General features: G+C 42.8%; 1 protein-coding gene across 1 annotated transcript; it reads right to left on the bottom strand.

Moving 5' to 3' along the window:
* Positions 1 to 4,934: 4,934 nt before the first annotated feature.
* On the bottom strand, positions 4,935 to 22,810 carry LOC140741569 (transcription factor Sp5-like). Its single transcript, XM_073071872.1, has 2 exons — positions 22,678 to 22,810; positions 4,935 to 6,744 (listed from the first exon to the last, which is right to left on the bottom strand). The coding sequence occupies exon 2, from the start codon at positions 6,697 to 6,699 to the stop codon at positions 5,749 to 5,751; it is 951 nt and encodes a 316-aa protein (XP_072927973.1). The 5' UTR covers positions 6,700 to 6,744; positions 22,678 to 22,810; the 3' UTR covers positions 4,935 to 5,748.
* Positions 22,811 to 23,056: the final 246 nt, after the last annotated feature.

The following is a 23,056-nucleotide window of genomic DNA, read 5'->3' as shown; positions in this document are numbered from 1 at the left end:
TATTGCATCTTTAAAAAAAAAGAATACCAGCATTTTCCCACCAACTGATGACAGGTTATGTGATCTACTATTCCCTATTTTAGCTCATTTTCTTTTATTGAATAGTGGTGTTACACGTTTGACTTTGCAGCGCACTGGGTCTGCTCCAGAATTTGGCGATTTGGGCTATCAGGTCTAGGGGATTTGTCAGCTTTTAATATCTTTGGAACTTTCTTTTTACTAATATTTATCACATTGGTTCTGCAGTATTTCTGTGTTCTATTGAGAACACAAATGCAAAATATTTGTTTAATGTCTCAGCCATTTTCTTATTTCCTATTTTAATTTATTTGACCTCTTCAAAGTTCAAATTTATTATCAAAGTATGTATACCATACTAAACCTTGAGATTCACTTTCTTACAAAGAAATACAATAGAATCAACAATAAACCAAACATAATAAAGACCTCCAAATATCCAATGTGCAAAAGAGGACAAGTCACACAAATAGTAAAAAAAAGGGTAAGAGGGTGGTGCATTCATACACAGTGACATCCTTGGATCCAACCAAAGGTGTTTTGTCTTTTTTACGATCACAAGACAATGCTGGACATTGAGAACTTCAAGTACTGCAGTGAGCTGCTCATTGGTGAAGGAGCTAGATTTGGTGCAGACTGTGTTACCGCACAATATAAAGGCATCAGAATAGGTGTGCAAAGGCGGTATGCAGTCTCAACAGTGAGTGGTTGTCTTGGATTTTTCTCTTGCATTTGCATGATCCTGTTGGACATTGGTAATATAAAATACGGCATGACCGTTTCCCTTGTTTAGTGGTGAGATTGACAGTGGGGGGGGGGGGGGGGCTGCATGGCCTCGGCTGAGGGGAGGACTAAGCCTCAAGCGACAGGTTTCCTGATGCAGCATTGCAGGAGAGGAGGTGCCAGAGGTAGTGTAGCATGGCGTCAATGCTGGGATTGAGTGCTCCTTCCAGTGTTCACTCAGTGGAAGACAAGCTGGATTGCGTGCGTGTGTGCACATATTTATCTGCAGACCGCTGAGAACTGCTTGTTCTTGCTGAAAACACCCCTGCACCATCCATTTACAGGACATGTTACTCAGAGACTTGGGCTATATATTTATTTTGTGTGACTGTATGTTTACTTGCCATCTTATATGTGTCTTGTGCTGTGTATGACCGTTGGTTCTGTATTTTGTAACTTGGCCCTGGAGGAACACTGTTTTGTTTGGCTGTATTCATGTATAGCTGAATGATAATTAAACTTGAACTTGTAAATGGAAACAGATACATAGAACACAAGCCGCAGAGTTCCTGAAAATGAGTCCACAACTGTGGAGTCAGTTCAGCACCGAGGCAAGTGAAGATGGTCCAGGGGCACAACCGTTCCCGAATCTAGCGGCATGGGACCCAAGACTTCTGCGCCGTGGTAGTATCAAGAAGGGGAAGACGGGTCAAGTAGATAGATGGCACTGAACAACTGTTTGTTTTCTATTCTAGGCCTCTATGATTTTAATCTGGCTCAATGTGGAGCACTGGAGCCGAACACGGGTTTGTTTTCTGCTCTCAGGCCTCAATGCAATGCTCCACCTCCCACCACCCCACCCAGTGACAGCCACCCCGGTTGTACCTGCATTCTTGACAGTCAAATTCACCAAATGCTTGAGGAGAATTTAACAATCGCTAGTTTGTTTAGACAGCTCTTAAAAGGGAAATTACAGGGTGAGAATTGTAGTGACCATGGTTCAGAATTATATTTCATAGAATACGTAGTAGCTTTGTGAGCTGCCCACAAAACATCAGCGTATATTGCCAGCGCCAACTGAATTGGTGAAACGCAAACATTTTGCACAATTCTTTCTAATTTGCTCTCATGCTCCATCTTAACCATCTTGATAAACACTTTGTTCATCTTTTACTGGTTTCTAAAACTCTTAGTCAAGATTGCTACTCTTGGCAATGTGGAACTCGCATGGGATCGTGATAATCACAGAAGTGTGGCTAGCAAAGGGCAGGAATGGCAGCTAAACATTCCTGGTTCAGGTGTAATAGAGGGGATTCTGAAAGGGGAAGTGTTGCACTTTTATCAATGAGAGTCCTATAGCAGTACTCAGGGAGGATGGAGGGATCAACAAGTGAGGCTAAGTAGTTAGAACTTAGAAATAAGAAATGGACAATCTCTTTGATGGGGCTTTACTATTGGGTTCCAAAGAGTCAGTGGGGTTATATATGCAAATAAGTAGCAAGCTGCCAGTGGAACACACACAAAATGCTGGAGGAATGCAACAGGCCAAGCAGCTTCTATGGAAAAAGTACACTCGGATGTTTCAGGCTGAGACCCTTCGGCCCGAAACGTCAACTGTACATTCCTCCCCATAGATGCTGCCTGTCCTGCTGAGTTCCTCCAGCATTTTGTGTGTGTTGCTTAGATTTCCAGCATCTGCAGATTTTCTCTTGTTTTTGAAGCTGCCAGTGGAGTTGGTACAGGCAGATAAAATCACAGCAATTAAATACATTTAGACAGATACGTGGATAGGAAAGAAATAGAGAGATACAAGACCAAGTACACGAAAATGGGATTAATGTCAATAGGCATCTTGTCAGCGTGGATGATTCAGGCAGGAGAGCTGTACCATTATCTGACTCTATGATTACAAGACTTATCTTTTAGTAGCTGGGATCCATAATCTTTCCAGTTAGCCAGGATTAGATTACTCTTCCCATTGAGGAGTCACGCCTCAGCAAGACCCTGCAGTGAGGTCAACTGAGAAAATCATTGGGGTGTCTCATCCTACCATTACAGACTACACTACACACTGCATCCGCAAAGCAAACAGCATTACGAAGGACCCCACGCACCCCTCATACAAACTCTTCTCCCTCCTGCCATCTGGGAAAAGGCACCGAAACATTCGGGCTCTCACGACCAGACTATGTAACAGTTTCTTCCCCCAAGCTGTCAGACTCCTCGATACTCAGAGCCTGGACTGACACCTTACTGCCCTATTGTCCTGTTTACTATTTATTGTAATGCCTACACTGTTTTGTGCACTTTATGCAGTCTTGGGTAGGTCTGTAGTCTAGTGTAGTTTTTACATAGTTCAGTGTAGTTTTTGTACTATTTCATGTAGCACCATGGTCCTGAAAAACATTGTCTCGTTTTTACTGTGTACTGTACCAGCATTTATGGCCGAAATGACAATAAAAAGTGACTTGACTTGACTTGAGTAGAAAGTAGAAGCATTGGGATATCCTGTGCCTGAATGTTGAAAAAGATTTAGAGGGGATTGGAGTGTCAAGTACCTGAAATTCACAGAGAATGGTTGAAGCTGGGTAGCTGACAGCATGTTGAGATGAACACTTGAATTGCCTAGGGATAAAAGACTACATAGCCAAGTGCTAGAGAGAGAGGATTATTGTGGAATTGTCCACTGGTCAGCATGGATGAGTTGGGCCAAATGGCCCATTTCCATCCTGTACAATTATGTGACTCTAGTACCGCCTTGCTCTCCCAACTTTAAAAGCCAGCCATTTCTTGCTGACTTTTGGGCTGCTTTGCTCAGGAAGTCAGCCCTCAATACATTTAAACAATATCCCTGCCACTCCATTGTTCAAATAAGATCAAGATCAAGATTCTCTAATGTCATTTCCAGTACGTAAGTGTAAAGAGAACAAAATAATTGTTACTCTGGATTGGATGCAGCACAAAAAAAAAACAAGATAAAGAACACAATAATAAAACAATAAATATAAATACACAAGATCGCTTATATACACAGATTGATTGTACGTCCATAAAGTGACACTAGGCTGTACACAAGGTGACAGACAGGAAATAATAGTGCTGGAGTCAGTGAGTGGAGGTGCCTTACTGCTTGGGGGAAGGAAGTGTTTTTGAGTCTGGTGGCCCCTGATGGGAGTGGGACAAACAGTCCATGAGAAGGGTGGGTGGGATCCTTCATTAAATTACTGGCCTTTTTCTGGCAACTTTCTGTATGCATGTTCTTGATGGTGGGTAAGCTGGTGCCAGTGAAGTGTTGGGCAGTTTCGGCTACCTGTTCTAGAGCCTGTCCACTACAGTGCAGTTTCCATACCAAGCAGTGATGCAGCATGTTAGGATGCTCGCTACTGCACATCTGTAGAATGACACAAGTATGAATGTTCCTCTCAGTGTGAATGGGCTGCTTTCCAGCAGAGTTTTTTTTAAATTGGAGGTACAGCACAGTAACAGGCCCTTCCAGCCCAACAAGCCTGTGCCACTCAATCACACCCACGTCACCAATTACCCTTACCGATCACCAATCACCCTTAAATCTTTAGAACGTGCGAGGAAACTGGAGAACCCAGAGAAATCCCAGTCACAGGGAGAATCTACAAACTCCATACGGACGGATAGCGGCAGGAATTGAACCCAGGTCACCTGCTCTGTGAAAGTGTTATGCTAATCACTACACACTACCACGTTACGGATGCACAACGTAGGCCGGCTAAACCATTTTGTGAAAGGACATTGTAAATGGTGAAGCTGCTGACTTAGTGGTGGGAGGTACCATGAAAGTTTTAGTCCTCCTCTCCTAGCCCACTGGTGCCAGAACCAATTCAAATACTCCCATTTTTTTAAATATAAATTTTTCTAGTGAATGCATGAATCAGGAAATTCAGCACATTGCATTAGTTGGGGTTCAGTCCCCTGTTATGACATTGTCCAGCATGAGGTTAAAGAATCTGTACTGCTTTTCCAATAATGCACCATTATTATAAATTTTAAATTACAGGCAAGTTGCAGAAGTGATTTGTTTCTTTTATTGACACACCTTATGAGGCACATATTTGTCAATTTAAACAGTATTAGACAGTCTGTCAAAAAAGAGTAAAGCCAAACTCTAAATCTTCTCTTCAGATAAATGTACAAAAAAATTCAATGCATAAAATCTCAGCCAAACCTGGTCCTTTTGGGGAAAAGATGCTCATACTTTGCAGGACAATTGTCTAAGGATACAGCAGAGGACAAAAAAAAATCAAAAGCTCTCACAGTCACATGCAGGACAGAGGTTCCAACAGAATAGAGTTGTTTGTAATTGATAATTTATTGGATACAAACTTCAAAGTGCATTTTGCTGCCTTTCAGTCATAACTTTTTCCTTCAACCACTCTTCACTAAAAGGTGCCCATCACTTATAGCTTCTTCCAATTCACTTGTGTATAGAATATTCTTCCAATCACCAGGTTTAATTTCCATTACGTCTTTTTACACTTGCCTCCTTCAGCCTAAAGTACTTGTATTTCCTCATTTTCTTTTTAATAATTTGCACTGTCCAAATCTTTATTTTCAGCTTGATTTTTACTCTTCATTCTTTTTGCTACATCTTTGCCTTGAACCATCCTTCCCACCACCATCCCCCACCCAACCCCCTTTCTCTCAGAAGTGGTTACTAATGCAAGGGGTACATTCTGCGCCCAGAACTTCACCTGACCAAGTGAAGCCTAAGAATATTTAGCCATCGGAGCAGGGTAGGGATGTGAGCAGACATTACACATGAGCTCTTCCCCAACACTTGCTACATACAGAAAGGCTCCTTGCCTGGGACCCCTCATTGACGTTTCCCTCCCCCAACCCAAGACACCCAAGGTCAGGTTCAGTGTTACTACCCATGCTGAGATCAGATCATCCACAGACCAGGCAATTAAGCTTGGACCTTCCCAATCTGTAAAACTCAAATCGCATGCCATCTCAAGAATTTATTCATTGGTCCTACAGGAAAGCTCTGCCTTCTTCCTCCTGCTTAATGTTTTCCAAACTCATGCCATGGTGTTTCATCCGTTGATTTTGGTGGGTTTTGGTGTGCTTGGAGAGGTGGTCACTCCTCATGAACCTCTTGCCGCACTCCAGACAGCAGAAGCGTTTCTCTCCCGTGTGAGTTCTCAGATGTCGTTGCAACTCATCCGACCTGGTGAAACTCTTCCCACAAAAGAGCCAGTTGCATACAAAGGGACGTTCCCCAGCATGCCACCTCAGGTGGGCCTTTAGGTGGGAGGTCTTTCCATAGACTTTGCCGCAGCCAGGGATATGGCAGATATGCTGTTTCTTCTTACCTTGGTCTCCACTAGTGCCTGGAGACTGACAGTTAGGACACCTACATCTCCTACAACGTCGGGCACAGTTCAGAAGACTTTTTGAAGAGGTCTGAAGGAATGCAGATGAAAGCTGGCTTTGATGACCCAAGACCATGGCCCTTCCAAAGGGGAGATGATGTGGAATGACAGGATTGGGCTGTTGCACACTCCACCATGGGATTTCTTCCGGGTGACTGGGTGACACATGTCTGTTTGGCAAGGCTGAAGAACTAGGAATAAAGTTGGGGAAGTTCTGAGTGATTCCGTTAGCTTCTGGGTAGGAGTAGGCTGAGCCTTCAGAAACTGAAGTTGCCAAGATCTTCACAGAAGATAACTCAAAAGTGTAGACTGATTCTGCTGGAGGGGTCAGGGGAAGTTCCCGTGATGTCAGTGCTGATGGCACAGTCCCAAGCGCATATTGAGCCTTTGGAGGACTGAATGACATTGTGTGAGAACTCCCGAATGCATCATTGCTCCAAAACTGAAACATTCCTGAGGAGGACCCCATCGGCAAGTCATATTGGAACTGGGGGATGCCTGTGGAGGTTGGTGCAACTTGTCCTACTCTTCCACAGGTGGCACTCAACATGGACAAACCGGATACAGATTCTGGTGGAGAACTTGGTATTGATTGCTGGAAAATATAAAAGGAGGAAAAATAGTCAAGCGTGGAAAGTCCTGACCCACCAAGCAGACGACAAATTATTAAAAATGTGAAAAGAAATAATTTCTTCTTCTTGTCCTTGGACCAGCTAACAAAAAAAAGGCTTATTATTCTTTTGATAGGAATCAGAATCAGGTTTATTATCACCAGCATTTGACGTGAAGTTTGTTATCTTAGCAGCAGTTCAATGCAATACATAGTATAGAAGAAAAATAAAATAATAAATCAATTACAGTGTACGTATATTGAATAGATTAAAAATCATGCAAAAAGCAGAATTACTATACATTTACAATACTATATAAAAAGATGCAGTCTGAGAAATTCACTTTGTAAACCTTACTTGTGACCAGAACCAGCAAGTACATTGTGACAGTCAAAATAAATGAAATCAAAGGAAATGTTTTTAAACAGCAACCAATAGGAGTATAACACACACAAACAAAATGCTGGAGGAACTCAGCATGTCAGGCAGCATGCTATGGAAATGAATTAAAAAGTCAACATTTCGGGCCGAGACCCTTCATCAGGACTGTTTATTCATTTCGATAGATGCTGCCTGGCCTGCTGAGTTCCTCCAGCATTGGGTGTGTGTGTTGCAATGGATTTCCAGCATCGGCAAAATCTCTTGTGTTTACAATGGGAGTGTAAAGTAGCTATAGTTCCACAGGTAGTTCAGGCATTTTATTAGGAGAACATCCGACTGCTTTGCCAAATTGGTCACAGAGTCCAATATCAAAGACCCTTCGGCCCACTAGGTGAAATGTTGACCATGAAGTACCCATCTATACTAATCCCAATTATCAGCACTGGATTTATGGCCTTCTATGCTTTGGTGATTCAAATGCCGGTGTGGAAGAGGTGGTACCTATGCATCAGAGAAATTATAAGCAGAGTAGAGCTAGGAACACTCTCTAGCTCCCTAGGGCCACATTTTGAGCCATCTTATAAAAAACATTTCACCTTACTTTATGTGGACAATGACCAGTTAAGAATCCAGAGTAAAGTAGCCCATATTGAATTGAAAGGAAGCCCTGCCCTCCCATCCCCACACTACAAAGCATTCCAGGATTGTGCTTGGGTTTCACACACACAAGCAAGAGGCAGATAAAATTTCAAGCATTTTAGCAGCGGCCAAAACATAGATAGATTGGATGTGGGTCCGCGTGACATTTTGCACACATTTGGAAAAGAAAACAGGCTCTACATAATGATTTTAACTCTTGTTATGAACTTAATACCAGCCAAGATTATGGGAGAATTTACCTTTTTTCATAGTAGGGGAATTAATGGTTATGTGGAAAAGGCAGGCAGTTGGTGATGAGTCCGTGGCCAGATCAGCCATGATTTTATTAAATGGAAGAGCAGGTTTGACAGGCCAGATGGCCTACTCCTGCTCCTATTTTGTATGTTCTTGTGTTTCTATCTTTCGTTAGCACCACCAGATCTTTGCAACAACTTTCCAACTCAGTGGCAAGATTACCAAGACTGAGCAAAGTGTGTACAAGTGTAGAAGTTATGCCAGTTCCATATACCTCAAGTATCTGTGTAGGATGGTAGAAATTGGACAGCTACAGTGGGATGGAATTTGGAAGGACAAGCTTGCATATACTGGTTTTTATAAGAACGTGAATTAGAGTTGTTTAAGATGTGTTATATTATACACAAGCATTTAACACCATCTGAGCCTCAGTTCTAATCAACAAGCTCCAAAATCTACACTTATTACCTCCCTCTGAAACTGGATCCTTGACTTCCATAACGGGAGGCCAGTCAGTGCAGACTGGTAGTAACACCTCCTTGCTGACAATCAACAGTGGTGCACCTCAAGGATGCATGCTTAACCCACTGTTCTCTCTCTACACCCATGACTGCGTGGCTAGGCATAGCTCAAACTCAATCTATAAATTTACCGAAGCCACGACTGTTGTTTTTCCACAACTATTATTGAATTTCAGATGGTGACAATGAGATGTACATGAGCGCGATAGATCATCTGGTTGAGTGGTGTCACAGCAACGACCATGCACTCAATGTCAGTAAGACCAAGGAATTAATCGTGGACTTCAGAAAGCAGAAGCTGAGGATAGACACACCCAGTCCTCATTAAGCCATTAGCAGTAGAAGGGGTGAGCAGTTTCAGGTTCCTGAGTGTCAACATCTCTTCAGATCTATCCTGGGCCCAACACATTGATGCAATTACAAAGGTAGCAGAACGGTGGCTATTATTTCATTAGGAGGTTGAGGAGACTTGGTATGTTACAAAAGGCTCTTGCAAATTTCTACAGATGTACGGTGGAGACCATTCTAACTGGTTGCATCACCGCCTGGTATGGAGGGGTCACTGCACAGGAGTGGAAAAAGCTGCAGAACGATGTAAGCTCAACCAGCTCCATCACCCTTCCCAGCACTGAGGACATATTCAAAAGGCAATGCCTCAAAAAGGTGACATCCATCATTAAGGACCCCTATGACCCAGGACATGCCCTCTTCTCATTGCTACCATCAAGGAGGGGTCATAAGAGCATGAAAACACACACTCAATATGTTAGGAAAATTCTTCTCCTTCGCCATCAGATTTCTGAATGGACAATGAACTACCTCTGTTTTTTCCCTTTCTTTTGCACTAAACAGCAAATTTCACGACACACGCCAGTGATATTATAACCCGATTCTGAGAGAATGATTATTTCCACTGGCAAGAAAAGACCCACTATCCAGGCTCTGCTGTCCTCTTGCTACTATCATTGGGCAGGAGGTACAGGAGTCTTCGGTCCCACACCACCAGGTTCAGGAACAGTCATCAGGCTCCTGAACCAGAGTGGATAGCTTCACTCACTTCAATGCTGAACACATGATCACCACAACATATGAACTCACTTTCAAGGACTCTACAACTCCTGCTCTCAGTATTTTTTTTATACTTGCACAGTTAGTCTTCTTTTGTACAAACGTACATTAGTTGTTTGTCAGTCTTTATGTGGAAACGTGAAAAATCTACAGATGCTGGAAATCCAGAGCAACACACACACAAAATGTGCAGTTTGACTCTATGGTTAAGAAAGCATACGGTGCATCGGCCTTCATCAATCGTGGGACTGAGTTTTAGAACTGAGAGGTAATGCTGCAGCTATATAGGACCCTGGTCAGACCCCACTTGGAGTACTGTGCTCAGTTCCGGTTGCCTCACTACAGGAAGGATGTGGAAACCATAGAAAGGGTGCAGAGGAGATTTACAAGGACGTTGCCTGGATTGGGGAGCATGCCTTATGAGAATAGGTTGAGTGAACTCGGCTTTTTTTCTTTGGAGCGACGGAGGATGAGAGGTGACCTGATAGAGGTGTATAAGATGATGAGAGGCATTGATTGTGTGGATAGTCAGAGGCTTTTTCCCAGGGCAGAAATGGCTAGCACGTGAGGGCACAGTTTTACGGTGCTTGGAAGTAGGTACAGAGGAGATGTCAGGAGTAAGTTGTTTTGTTTAAAAACGCAGAGAGTGGTGAGCATTTGGAATGGGCTGCCGGTGACGGTGGTGGAGGTAGATACGATAGGGTCTTTTAAGAGACTCCTGGACAGGTATATGGAGCTCAGAAAAATAGAGGGCTATGGGTAATCCTAAGTAATTTCTCAGGTAAGGACATGTTCAGGACAGCTTTGTGGGCCAAAAGGGCCTGTATTGTGCTGTAGGTTTTCTGTTTCTGAAATGCTAGAGGAACTCAACAGGTCTGGCATCATCTATGGAGAAAAATGAACAGTTGATATTTTAGGCGAAGACCCTTCTTCGGGTCCTGAAAAAGAATAAATGTTGACTGTTTATTCTTTTCCATAGGTGCTGCCTGAGCTGATGAGTTCCTCCAGCATTCTCCGCGTTTCTTTGTTTATGTGTATAATTTGTCATTGATTATATTGTATTTCTTTGTTCTACAGGGTAGTATACAGTGACGTGTGTACTTTGATAAATTTACATTGAGCATTTGAACTCTGAACAAGGCATTAATAAAACTAGACCTTGGCAGTTTATACATCACACAAACTGGACAAGGATGGACGATTACAACTGATATTTTGTTTTTATCTATCAAATCTATACAAAGTGTTGTTGACCTGCTACACACCAACTTAACCTCATGTTTATGGTTGAGCAGCAGTTTGATTTTGAAGAAATTTAGCACACAAGATGAAATGAATGCCTCTGGGTTCCCAGAGAACATAGAAGCTGTATGTGCAAAGTCAAAAAATTGCAGATGTTGGAAACCTGAAATAAAGACAAAATTCTGGAAACACTCAGCAGGTTAGGCAGTATCTGTGGAAGTAGGGACTGTTAATACTTCAGGTCAAAGTCCTGATCTGCTGAGTGTTTCCAGCGTTTTCTGCATCCATTAATCACCAACTAAAGCATCAAGGAAGACTGAGACATTGAGGTGAACATGGAAGGCAAGTGAGAGTTCAACACTGACTGTTTTTGTTTTGATTGCTGCAGAAAAACCTGTGAGCGGCAGACATCCCACCTCTCCCGGAAGTTCCGGGAGTCTCCCGCATGTTGATCGTAGCTCCCTGATGCCCGCAAATTATATACAATATCCCGGAAATTGATTTTTTGAGGGAGAGCGAGAGCACCATGACAGAGTGTTCCAAAAAAAGGAAAATATAAAATATACTTCACCCCAGACTAAAGTGTCCCCCTGCCTAATAGGGGTCAAAAATAATGACAGTGTTGCTCGCTGCACTGTTTGCAACTGTGCCTTTTCTATTGCCCACGGTGGGTTAAATGACTGTAAAAGACATGTTGAGGTGAGTTTAACATGTGTCATTCATTTATTAGCATGGCTAATGTTATTTAAACTAGCTGGCTAGCTGCTAAGGAGCTACTCTATTGCAGATATCCCACCTCTCCCGGGAGTCTCCCACAAATTGATGGTGCTACCTCCCTGAAATGAGTTTTTGCAGGGTGGGATGTCTGGAGCGGCCTATCACTTGTAGCTAGCTGTGGCTAGCCTCTCTGCGTTTGTGTAGTGAGTAGGGTTGCCAACTGTCCCATATTAGCCGGGACATCCCGTATATTGGGCTAAATTGGTTTGTCCCATACAGGACTGCCCTTGTCCCGTATTTCCCCCACTAAGGTAGAGCGTTCCTATGATACCTATGGCGTAACACGAAGAAGCAATTACCATTAATTTATATGGGAAAAATTTCTGAGTGTTCCCAGACCCAAAAAAAATAACCAAATCATACCAAATAACACATAAAACCTAAAATAACACTAACATACAGTAAAATCAGAAATGATATGATAAATACACAGCCTATATAAAGTAGAAATAATGTATGTACAGTGTAGTTTCACTTAACAGAATTGAGAAGATTCGGCCAAAATCCAATTTGTAGAAGAAAAAAAAAAATCGGCACGTACACACATGCACAAGTCACGCATGCGCACACAGGTGCCCGCGCAAGGCTTCGTGGTCACGGTAGTCTTTCTCGGGGTAAACACAAGTGTCCCGCAACCCTAGTAGTGAGTATCTCTTTCAATGAATGTCAGTGACTCTTACCAATCCCAATGCAGGTTTGCCTAAATTATTATCTCTGCTGAAAGAATTTGGTTCCTACTTTGGCTATAAATTAAATTTACAGAACACCAAAACTTTAAATATTAATTACGAACCACAAGAAAACATTTACAGAATGAGTAAATTCAAATGGAAAGGTACTATTATTAAATACTTAGGAGTGCAAATACCTGAAGACTTGTCTACTATCTGCGAACATAATTATATTCCCATAACAGCTGATATTAAGGCAGACTTAAATAGATGGTCATTGCTGCCAATGAATATGTATAACCGAATAGAAGCCATAAAGATGAACGTATTACCTAGATTGCTCTTTCTTTTTCAATCATTGCCTGTTGAAGTACCTTTTAAGCAATTTAATGAATGGAAAAGAATGATTTCAACATTTATTTGGGGAAAAACAGAAACCAATTAGATTTCAACGAATGTCAGTGATATCGGAGGGTGGTATCATAGTTCTGCATTTATGGACTGCGGACTTTTTCAGACTTATGGTTTATATATTCTGTATTTTTTTTTAAATCACCTGTTCCTTTTCCATTTTGTTGTACAAGGGAAGAGGGTTTGGGGATTGATGTTCTGTTAGGTTTTTGTGCAGGGGAGAGGTTCTTTTTTGGGGTGGTCAATATTCTTGTTTGGTTTTGTGCGGAGGGAGATGGGTTTGATGTTTCTTTCTGAAAGACTTTCATCTTTTTTCTTTGTTTCGTGGCTACCTGGAGAAGACAAATTTCAGAGTTGTATATGGGTATTTGATAATAAATGAACCTTTAATTGTGGGATTGTAAGGAGACTATCATTCCCCACTCTCCAGAGCAGACTTCAAATGTAATGCTTTTTAAAAACAGATCCCCTCTTCTCCAGTGCTGAGGTCCCCACCTCGACCACCATTTTGTATTCTAATTTCTGAACCCAACGTCAAAATAGAAAATGGTGAGATGCCAACAAGATACCCAATGACTTATCATGCTGCAAGCACTTTGCCAAGCTATTCAGATCATCTGGGCTCAATGGCAGCAATTTGGGGCAGGCAGATAGAAGAGGGAATTCAAATCAGCAAGAATTCTTGGAGCAAAATTCACCCATTAATCTTTATTTGAAGAGAGTATTTGCTGGCATGACTAAAATCACTGAGTACTAAGTTAATGAGCGTGTGCACTCACACTCAGAAATATCTCCAGAGGGCAAATATTCCAGGTGGCAAATGTAGTTCCACATAGTGTGTTTTACAAGGGTGATAGTGTGCAAATTCCACCAAACTGGCAACAGATGGACTCCATGCAATATAAAACAGCCAGCATTCAGTCAACAATACACTGGATAAGAAAGAGCACAGTTTCTCATTAGTTTAACTTTGAACACGGAGCACTACAGGCCCTTCAGCCCACGATGTTGTGCCAACCTTTTAACCTATTCTACAAACAACCCAACCCTTTCCTCCTACAGTATATAGCCCTTCGTTTTTCTATCATCCATGAGACTAAGAGTCTCTTAAATGTTCCTAATGTTTCTGCATCTACCACCACCCTCCCCAGCAGGGCATTCCACACACCCATCACTCTGTGTAAAGAACTGGCCTCTTGACATCCCCCCCCCTATACTTAACACGTACAAACAAGCTGGAGGAACTCAGCAGGTCGGGCAGCATCCGTTGAAACGAGCAGTCAACGTTTCAGGCCGAGACCCTTCGACTGCTCGTTTCAACGGATGCTGCCCAACCTGCTGAGTTCTTCCAGCTTGTTTGCACGTGTTGATTTGACCACAGAATCTGCAGTGTACTTTGTGTTCCCCCTATACTTTCCACCCATTACCTTAAAATTATGCCCCCTCATATTTGATAAACTATAATCCTCATCACTCCCCAACCTTAGCTAACTAATTTATCAACCACAACTTAACTCTGGGTCTACTGTTAGGATTGTTGTATACACAAGATATACAATGGTACTGGGTGAGGCTCTGTCATTTCTGCCAGTCAGAGACCCACCAACACAGAGAACTGAGAGATCACGATCTCCTGAAGCTGAACAGTACTGGGTGCGGGGAACAAGCTAGGCTGTACAGAGCGAGGATGGCAATTGGTGATGACAATTATAAATCATTCAGCATGAAAACAGGCCCTTCGGCCCTCTGAGTCCACGACGACCATCCACTTACACAAATCCCATTTTATTCTCCCTGCATTCCTATCAACTCCCCCGGATTTTACCGCTCAGCTATAGCCACACACTAGGGGCAACATACAACGGTCAATTAACCCACTGACCTGCACGTCTTTGGGATGTCAGAAGAAACTAGAGAGAAATCCATGCGGTCACAATGAGAACTATGCAAAATCCACTCAGACAGCACCTGAGGTTAGGATCCAACTGGGGCCTCTGGAGATTTGAGGCAGCAGCCCTACACACTGCACCACTGGGCCGCTAACCGGCAGCTGAAAATGGCAGGAGAAGGAAGGATGTGGAGCACATGCATCAGGGCTGGCCTCTGATCATCTTTGAACTTAACCCCTTACTGCCTGTCCACACATGGCCTCCCCACATTTGAAGTATCCTCCCACAGGCGACTCAAAACTGCAGTGGATACACTTAATCCTCAACCCCAAGAAATGGAGGGATCAAAGTAAAATGAAACTTCAAAGCTAACTGAAGTGAGTCAAACATAAACTAGAATCCTCTCTTGCTGTGCACTGAACATTGGGAATGGGGTGGGGGGGGGGGCTCTTCAACAGAACCTGAGCCACATGCAAACATTGTCCACATCCAAAAGTTCCCTGATACACCAATGCAAAGGGTCAGACACTGTGCCCCAGTGGTGAAGAGAAGGAAATTAATGAAACCCAGTCTGGGTGTGAGAACTGGAAACACAGACCAAGTACGTACTACCTTACTCCTGCATTGCTGAGAGAAAACTAAGCATTTCAGATTCTGCACATTGAAGGTTAATATTGCCAAAGATTTAAGAGTAAGAATGGAAAAAGCATTGAACAGCCATGCAGTTTTGCTTAGTCAGTATCCCACACAACCACTCTCTCTCCAGGAGTTCAGCCAATTCAATAATTATCTACCCCACCCGGGGGTAGAGCTGTTAAAGTTAAACAGACCCTCTCTTCAACCCCAGGCCCATCCAGTTAGAGGGCAGAATGGTCAGTCTGTGCAGCATATCCTCTGTAAATGAGAAACCTCTCCATTTCATTCCCATTGAAAACCTACCCAAAAGTGTTTTGAGGTTAGGATCACTGATAATAGGAGACTCATCACTGAAAAATCTTAAATGTTCAGCTGAAAAGCAGCCTGTGAAATCCGTCCAGTAGCTCTGCACAGTTAATGCTGAATATATTCTGGTCTATTAAAGCACACACATCTGCTCTGTTTTAAATCAGCTGGGGCAGTAGCAAAGCCACAAATGGCCTCAGCACCCTCAGTTTGGAGATGGGAATATCAGATAACATAGAATGAGGCCAATCTGCCCACTGTGCTTGTGCTAGCTCCTGAAGAGCCATGGAATATCATCCAACCCAGCTTTCTGCATAGCTCTGCAACACTTTCCTTTTGTGGAAGCCAACCAACTACATTACCATTAATGCCACATTAATACTCCTAATAAGCCATACACTCCCAATCACACCATCCAGCTACTTTGAAACACACACCATCACCCAGTCCAACGTTTTTCCATTACCCTCATTCTTGGATTGGCATCCATTGACCCCAGCTGGAAATTTGTGTGGATGGCAGGTGAAGAGAAGGTCAGGCACCACTGTGCCACTGAGGTAACAACAGCCTGGTGACATGTCATATGGATGTGTACCAACTGTATCCCATTCACAACCACTTTAATTTGGCACCTTTAACTTATTGCCAAAGCATAGTGCCTTGAAATTACCCCAAAGAACTTCACAGGAATATGATCAAGCTAAAAACCTTGACGTTGAGCCACACAAGGTCATGATTAAATGCTTTGGCCGGAGGCACTGTAGGTTTCAATGGAAGTTTTAAAAGGAGTGGTCAGGGGAAAGAAAGAGCAGCTTAGGGAGGGAATTGCAAAGCTCAGGGTCCTGGCCAGCTGAAGGCTGAAGTGGAGCAACAATTACATTTGGGGAAACTCCAAAGAAGGTACAGCCAGGGGTGCAGATTTGGAGGATATTACACAGAATGAGCTATGAACCATTCGAGGGATTCAGAGCAGACAGTGGGGAAAAAAACCCACAAATTGGGAGCTAATATAGGTCAGCAACAGGTGGAAGATGAGTGAGAAGGGACTTGGTGCAAGTTAGGACACGAAACAGTTTTGGATGACTAGATGATTAGAGAGCAGGAAGCCAGCCAGCCAGGAGAGCACATCTAACAAAGGCACGGGTGAGGGAGTGAGCAACTGATGAGCTGCTGAAGCAAGGTGATGGGGGAAAGGAGTGCGACAGGCAGTCTAGATGAAGGCATGCCTACAAAAAAGGTCCAAAGAGTGTCAGATTAAATATGACACTCAGGTTGTTAACAATCTGGTTTTAATTTGGGCAACCAGGTAACTACAATATTGTCCGATTCACTTATTTGTCGCACGTGCATCAAAGCATACAGTGAAAAAGCACTGTTTACATTAACAGCCAACACACCCAAGGATGTGCTGGGGGCAGCCCACAAGTGTCGCTACACTTTCCGGCGCCAGAGCGTGCCCACATTGTTCAGCCAAAGAAAACAGAACACAGCAAGCAACAAATCAACAACCAACAAACAAGCCCCCTTCCTCTCTCTCTCCCACCCCCTACCTGGGCAGTCCACCAAATCCAGGACAGGCCTCCCGCCTTGTGTATAGGGGAGTCCATGCCATGGATCCAGAACAAAGAAATCAATATAGATATGGTGGATGGGGTTATGCTGTAAAGGAAATCCATTGCAAAACTTTTAACTTGTACAATTGGAGTTGAAATGGGAAGATGTTATGTGGAAAATATAAAAAGGTAAAACAGATATGGACCAAGTGCAAGCATGTTTGGCACAAACATCATGGACCAAAAAGCCTGTTCTTGTCCTGTAATGGTTTATGTTCTTCAAGTCAGAGAATGATAATTGGAATTAGTTTATTACCACATGTACCAAAATATAGTGACAAGCTTGTCTTGCAAAATAATCAGGTTTATTATTACTGATATATATCATGAAATTTGTTGTTTTGTAGCAAAAGTACAGTGCAATATTTAAAATATTATAAATTACAATAATACATTTAAAATAATCAAATAATTAGTGCAAAAAGGAAGCAAAAATACTGAGATAGTGTTCATGGACCGTTTAGAAATCTGATGGCTGAGAGACTGCTCCTAAAACTTTGGATGCATCCGGCTCCTGTACCTCCTCCCGAATGGTAGGTATTGAGAAGAGGGCCTGTCCTAGGAGGAGGATGTCCTTAATGACAGCTGTCATCTTTTTGAGGCATCGTGTTTTGTAATAGTTACAGAAAAGGCACAGTGCAGGCAGACAATAAGGTAATAAGGAGTTAAATTGGACTCCTGACCTCACTATCCATCACACTATTTAAATCTTACTTAGCAGGCAGAGAGGAGGATAATTGGAAGGAACCAAGCAATATGAAGATGGGAGCAGGAATTGATGGCAGATACATTATTAAAAAAACTATTTCAAGCACACTGCTGAGCAAGATGAGCAGCAGTCCTCACCAGATAGAGGGGTATGTCCTACTCCACAGTCAAAGCATGCACAGAAACAGGGGATATAAAGGAATTTTAATTTTCTCACTTCCAGAGGGGCACTTGGAAAAGATGCATACATGTGCAGCCTCCTGTGGGGGTTAGGATCATTAGGAGATGAGGGTCAAAGACTGTGTATTCACCCTCAGATGCATTCCCTACTGTTCCCAAATCAACCCATGCCCCCGATAGAAAAAGACAATTAAACCTTAAATTACATACTATTTATATAAATGAGGAATCTACCCAGCCTATGTTTTCTATTTACAATTGTACTTCTTTATGTATGTTTGAACAATAGACTTCTCAAAATTATCATATCAATGAGATTAAAATCCCAGTCCACTGACATTTCCACTTCCAATGGTGGCAATTTGCTATGTGCAAAATATATCCCAGCTCAGAGCAATTGTCCTCAGTGCCCTAAGAGAGGAAAGGGAAAGGAGAGTTCAGCCAGGCCCCTGCTTGCAAACTATTGGTCCATGTTGGGATGAAGGGATGAACACATAGAGTCAGGACAGGACTGGCAAATCAGAAGCACAAGAAGTTCTGCAGATGCTGGAAATCCAAAGCAACACTCACAAACTGATGGAGGGACTCAGCAGGTCAGGCAGTATCTACAGAAATGAATAATCATTTGAAGTTTTGGTTCTTCAGGACTGGACTAAAGAAGGGTCCAGGACAGGACTAGGCTGTGATTCACCCCACATCCAAAAAGACTCATCTGAGCCTCAATGACAAAAAGAAACAACTTAGAACATAGAATAGCACAGCACAGTACAGGCCCTTCGGCCCACAATGTTGTGCCGACCCTTAAACCCTGCCTCCCATATAATCCCCCCACTTTAAATTCCTCTATATACCTGTCTAGTAGTCTCTTAAATTTCACCAGTGTATCTGCCTCCACCACTGACTCAGGCAGTGCATTCCACGTACCAACCACTCTCTGAGTAAAAAATGCCTGTGATTGCCTGTGAAATCTTAGCCAGTGCTTTCCCACATTTCAACAGCAGCTATACTTCAACAAATGATTTAACTGGATGATATTAAGGTTACAAAAGACATTATAAAAACATGTAACTTATCTTCTTTCTCTTTCAGAAGAGGAAAATTATTTGAAGATTATTTCCCCCCTTTGAAATATGAAGATTCAGAAACGAAACAGACACTGTGCTTTTTTTAAAAAAATTGAGGACTAGCACTTAAAAGTTATAACCGTGTCTGTTTCGTTTCTGAATCTTCATATTTCAAAGGGGGGAAATGATCTTCAAATAATTTTCCTCTTCTGAAAGAAAAAGAAGATAAGTTTTGTGTTTTTATAATGTCTTTTGTAACCTTAATATCCTTAATTTTGTATGCTTTGATGCACATGTGACAAATAAGTGAATCAGACAATATTGTAGTTACCTGGTTGCCCAAATTAAAACCAGATTGTTAACAACCTGAGTGTCATATTTGTACCTGAAATGTGAAAGGATAGACCAGCAAAGGGAGTTAGGCTGATACATACTTATCCAGCTCCTTTCCCTTACACCTGCCCTGCCCTAGACGCCACTTGTGGCAAAACATTCCACATTTAAAGGGCATCTGAAAAATTTTCCACAGCCCATCACCTTTTCAGTGTCACTGTATGTTATCCCACCACCGATTCACTAAAGATCACCCTTCATGTTTGGTATTTTGAGGATGTGGTTAAACCCCCTTTAACTTCTGTCTCTGTGAAAGAGCTTCAAATACAAGAACCCATTCGTAGCCAGATCCAGCTTGATTGGTGCACTGAGTCCATTGCATGTAGAGATCCCATAGTTAGTCCCAGCTCTCTACAGCAAACCTGCCAGCCTCATTCCTGCACCAATTCCACTCTCATACCAACCTAATTCCCCTTTTTGAGAGGAGGGCCATTCAGGGCCCCAAACCGGTGAGGCAACAATTCACCTGAAAGTCTGTCAGGGTCATCTACTGTGTCCAGTGCTCTCGGTGCAGCCTCCTCTACATCAGTGAGACCAAATCTAGTTTGGGGCACTGCTCTGTTGAGCACCTTCATACTCTTGCTACAGTGAAGATTTCCTGGTGGCCAACCATTATAATTCTACTTTCCATTCCAACATGTCAGTCGATGGCCTACTCTACTTCTACGATGAGCCCACTCTCAGGTTGGAGGAGCAACACCTCAAATTGAATTGAATTGACATTATTACTTACATCCTTTACATACATGAGTAAAAATCTTTGTTACATCTCCATCTGAATGTGCAATTTATAGTAATTTGTAATAAATAGTATATACAACAGGACAGTCAATATAGCATAGAACAATTGTGTCAGCATGAACTAATCAGTCTGATGGCCTGGTGGAAGAAGCTGTCCCGGAGTCTGTTGGTCCTGCCTTTTATGCTGTGGTACCGTTTCCTGGATGGTAGCAGCTGGAACAGTTTGCGGTTGGGGTGACTCGGGTCCCCAGTGATCCTTTGGACCCTTTTTACACATCTGTTTCTGTACATGTCCTGAATAGTGGGAAGGTCACATCTACAGATGTGCTGGGCTGTCCACACCACTCTCTGCAGAGTCCTATGATTGAGGGAGGTACAGTTCCCATACCAGAAAGTTCTTGGGATTTGGGGAGCCATACCAGAATTCTTCAACCGTCTGAGGTGAAAAGGCATTGTTGTGCCTTTTTCACCACAAGCCAGAATGTACAGACCATGTGAGATCCTCAGTGATGTGGATGCCGAGGAACTTAAAGCTGCTCACCCTCTCAACCCCAGATCCACTGATGTCAATAGGGGTTAGCCTGTGTCCATTCCTCCTGTAGTCCATAACCAGCTCCCTTGTTTTTGCAACATTGAGGGAGAGGTTGTTTTCTTGACACCACTGTGTCAGGATGATGACTTCCATTTGGGTAACCTCCAACCTGACTTGACGAACATTGATTTCTCCAGCTTCCAGTAATTTCTCCCCTCTACTCCTTCTCGCCTTTTCCATTCTGGTTCCCCTTTTACTGCTGCTCTTCTCCTCACCTTTCCATTAACTCCCTTAGAGACCCCTCCTCCTTCCCTTTGATCAAATCTCCTTCCCTATCAGCTTCCTCCTTCAGCCGGTCCACCCATCACCTCCCAGCTTCTCACTTCATCTCCCTCCCCTTCACCTTTCCAATCCTGAAAGAGGTTCTCCAGCCCAAACATTCATTTCCATAGATGCAGCCTGACCTGCTGAGTACTTGTGTGTGTGTGTTGCTCTGGATTTCCAGCATCTGCAGAGTCTTTTGTGTCCTCTTTGAAGATACTGGCTGACTGCTTCCACTATTCCCTGAGGGGATGGGATCTTGAAACACCCCATATGAAGAAGGCTCTCCCCAGCAACCTCTTGTATCTTTTACTCTAAAGTTTAAACTAGGGCTTCCAGTCCCTGACTCCCTTGTTTATTCACCTCAACGACATCTCCCCTCAACCTCCTTTGCTTCAGGGGGAGCAAGCCCAGCTTCTCCAGTCTAACCCCATCGCTAGGACCCCACATGCCCAGAGCCGTTCCAGCAAATCGTTTCTGCCCCTTTCTCGGGCACTAACATCCTTCCTAAACTCTGAATCCCAGGACCCAATCTGTTTGACCAAATTACCCAGCAGAAAGCCTATTAATCAAAACTCACAGAATTAAACTGATAATTGGCAGAGAAAAACAAGTTGTTATTGTGTGGGGTGCCCCCGAAAGAGCTTAAAATTCAACAGCAAATTCTAACAGGAATTACAGGTAAATACTTAAAAGGGAGAATTATTGCAACAAGAGCTGGAGAATGCGAAAATATTTAAAAACTTGTACGGCAAGAATGAGCCAAATGATGCTTGCAAGCTTCCCCAATGCACAAAAAGAAACATGAAATTTACTCCCCCCTCTCGGTTTGGGAAAGTTAATCGCTTTCACTGATGCTGCTGTGTAATTTACTAATCTTGGCTCATCTTTGCAATTCGGTTAAAATGCCAATGATAACAGTAATTCTCCCTCTTGTACCTGAATAGATATTCTCGAAGGAGAACGAGGAAAATCATTGCTCGATTTAATTCATTTTGTTACACCGTCAAAAACAGAATACCGGAATCCGCAAATTTTACTTTAAGTGACATTGGCGGAAAACATCTCCTCGTGACCCATAAGTCTGCATATTGGTTATATCGATAAAGCTTTTCCTTAGTATCCTGTCACGAGTATTATCGATCATTTACAACAGCTCCACGTGTATTGAGGGGAATAAAAGTTAAACAGTTTATAAAAATATTACATTTCAGTCCGAGCATCTGAGCGTATAAATTACACACAAACCATCCTCCGCAACTAAATGCATTAATTGACAGGGGAAAAACACATTTAAATTGTTTTAAACTCCCAGCGAAAAAAAAAACAGAAAAATTTTGCGTGTGATCTCAGGACTAAGTTGCGGAAATTGTCCGAATGAGCAAAAAAGTTCATTCACCAATAACCTGCCTGGTAATAACGCGGAGAGGGATATCGATTTGCTGGCAATGCGCTTTTTAAAATAAAGAATGATATTTTGCAGAAAGGAAGGGAACTCAGACTACTGTTACACTAAAGGAGAGAGAAAAATATCAATTTGAAAATTAACACATTTAAAAACGGCATAACCTGCAGAAACGCTTGTGGTAATGATTTGGTCCCGCAGACAGCAACCGTTCACCAATCTTGGTTGAACCTCGCAACACGGTTTCCAGGTAAACTGATTTCAAAAGGAGAAGAGTCCCCCGCTTGCTTCTGATCACTGTTCTGATCTTTTGTTCATTTGAATATAATCTGGGTTTTTTTGTGGGCCTCTCAGCAGCCAATAAACGGCAAGGCGTTTGAAGTCAGCCGCCTGGCCGTGATTTGAATGGCTTGAGCACTTTTCAATCAGGCGTCAGATCTTTAAAATCAATGGACCTCCAAGGGCGGAGTCGGTTGGTTTACTGTCTGTCGGCACTGATGGATCTCTGTGATAGGGAGCTTGGACACACAAGCCTTGGATTGA

The sequence above is a fragment of the Hemitrygon akajei genome, chromosome 18 (assembly GCF_048418815.1).
Source record: "Hemitrygon akajei chromosome 18, sHemAka1.3, whole genome shotgun sequence".
Classification (NCBI taxonomy): Eukaryota; Metazoa; Chordata; class Chondrichthyes; order Myliobatiformes; family Dasyatidae; genus Hemitrygon; species Hemitrygon akajei.
This window is presented reverse-complemented; position numbering and strand designations above follow the sequence as displayed.

Coding starts and splice junctions, on each gene's coding strand:
- LOC140741569 (XM_073071872.1), bottom strand. CDS start 6,699: ATGTTGAGTGCCACCTGTGGAAGAGTAGGACAAGTTGCACCAACCTCC.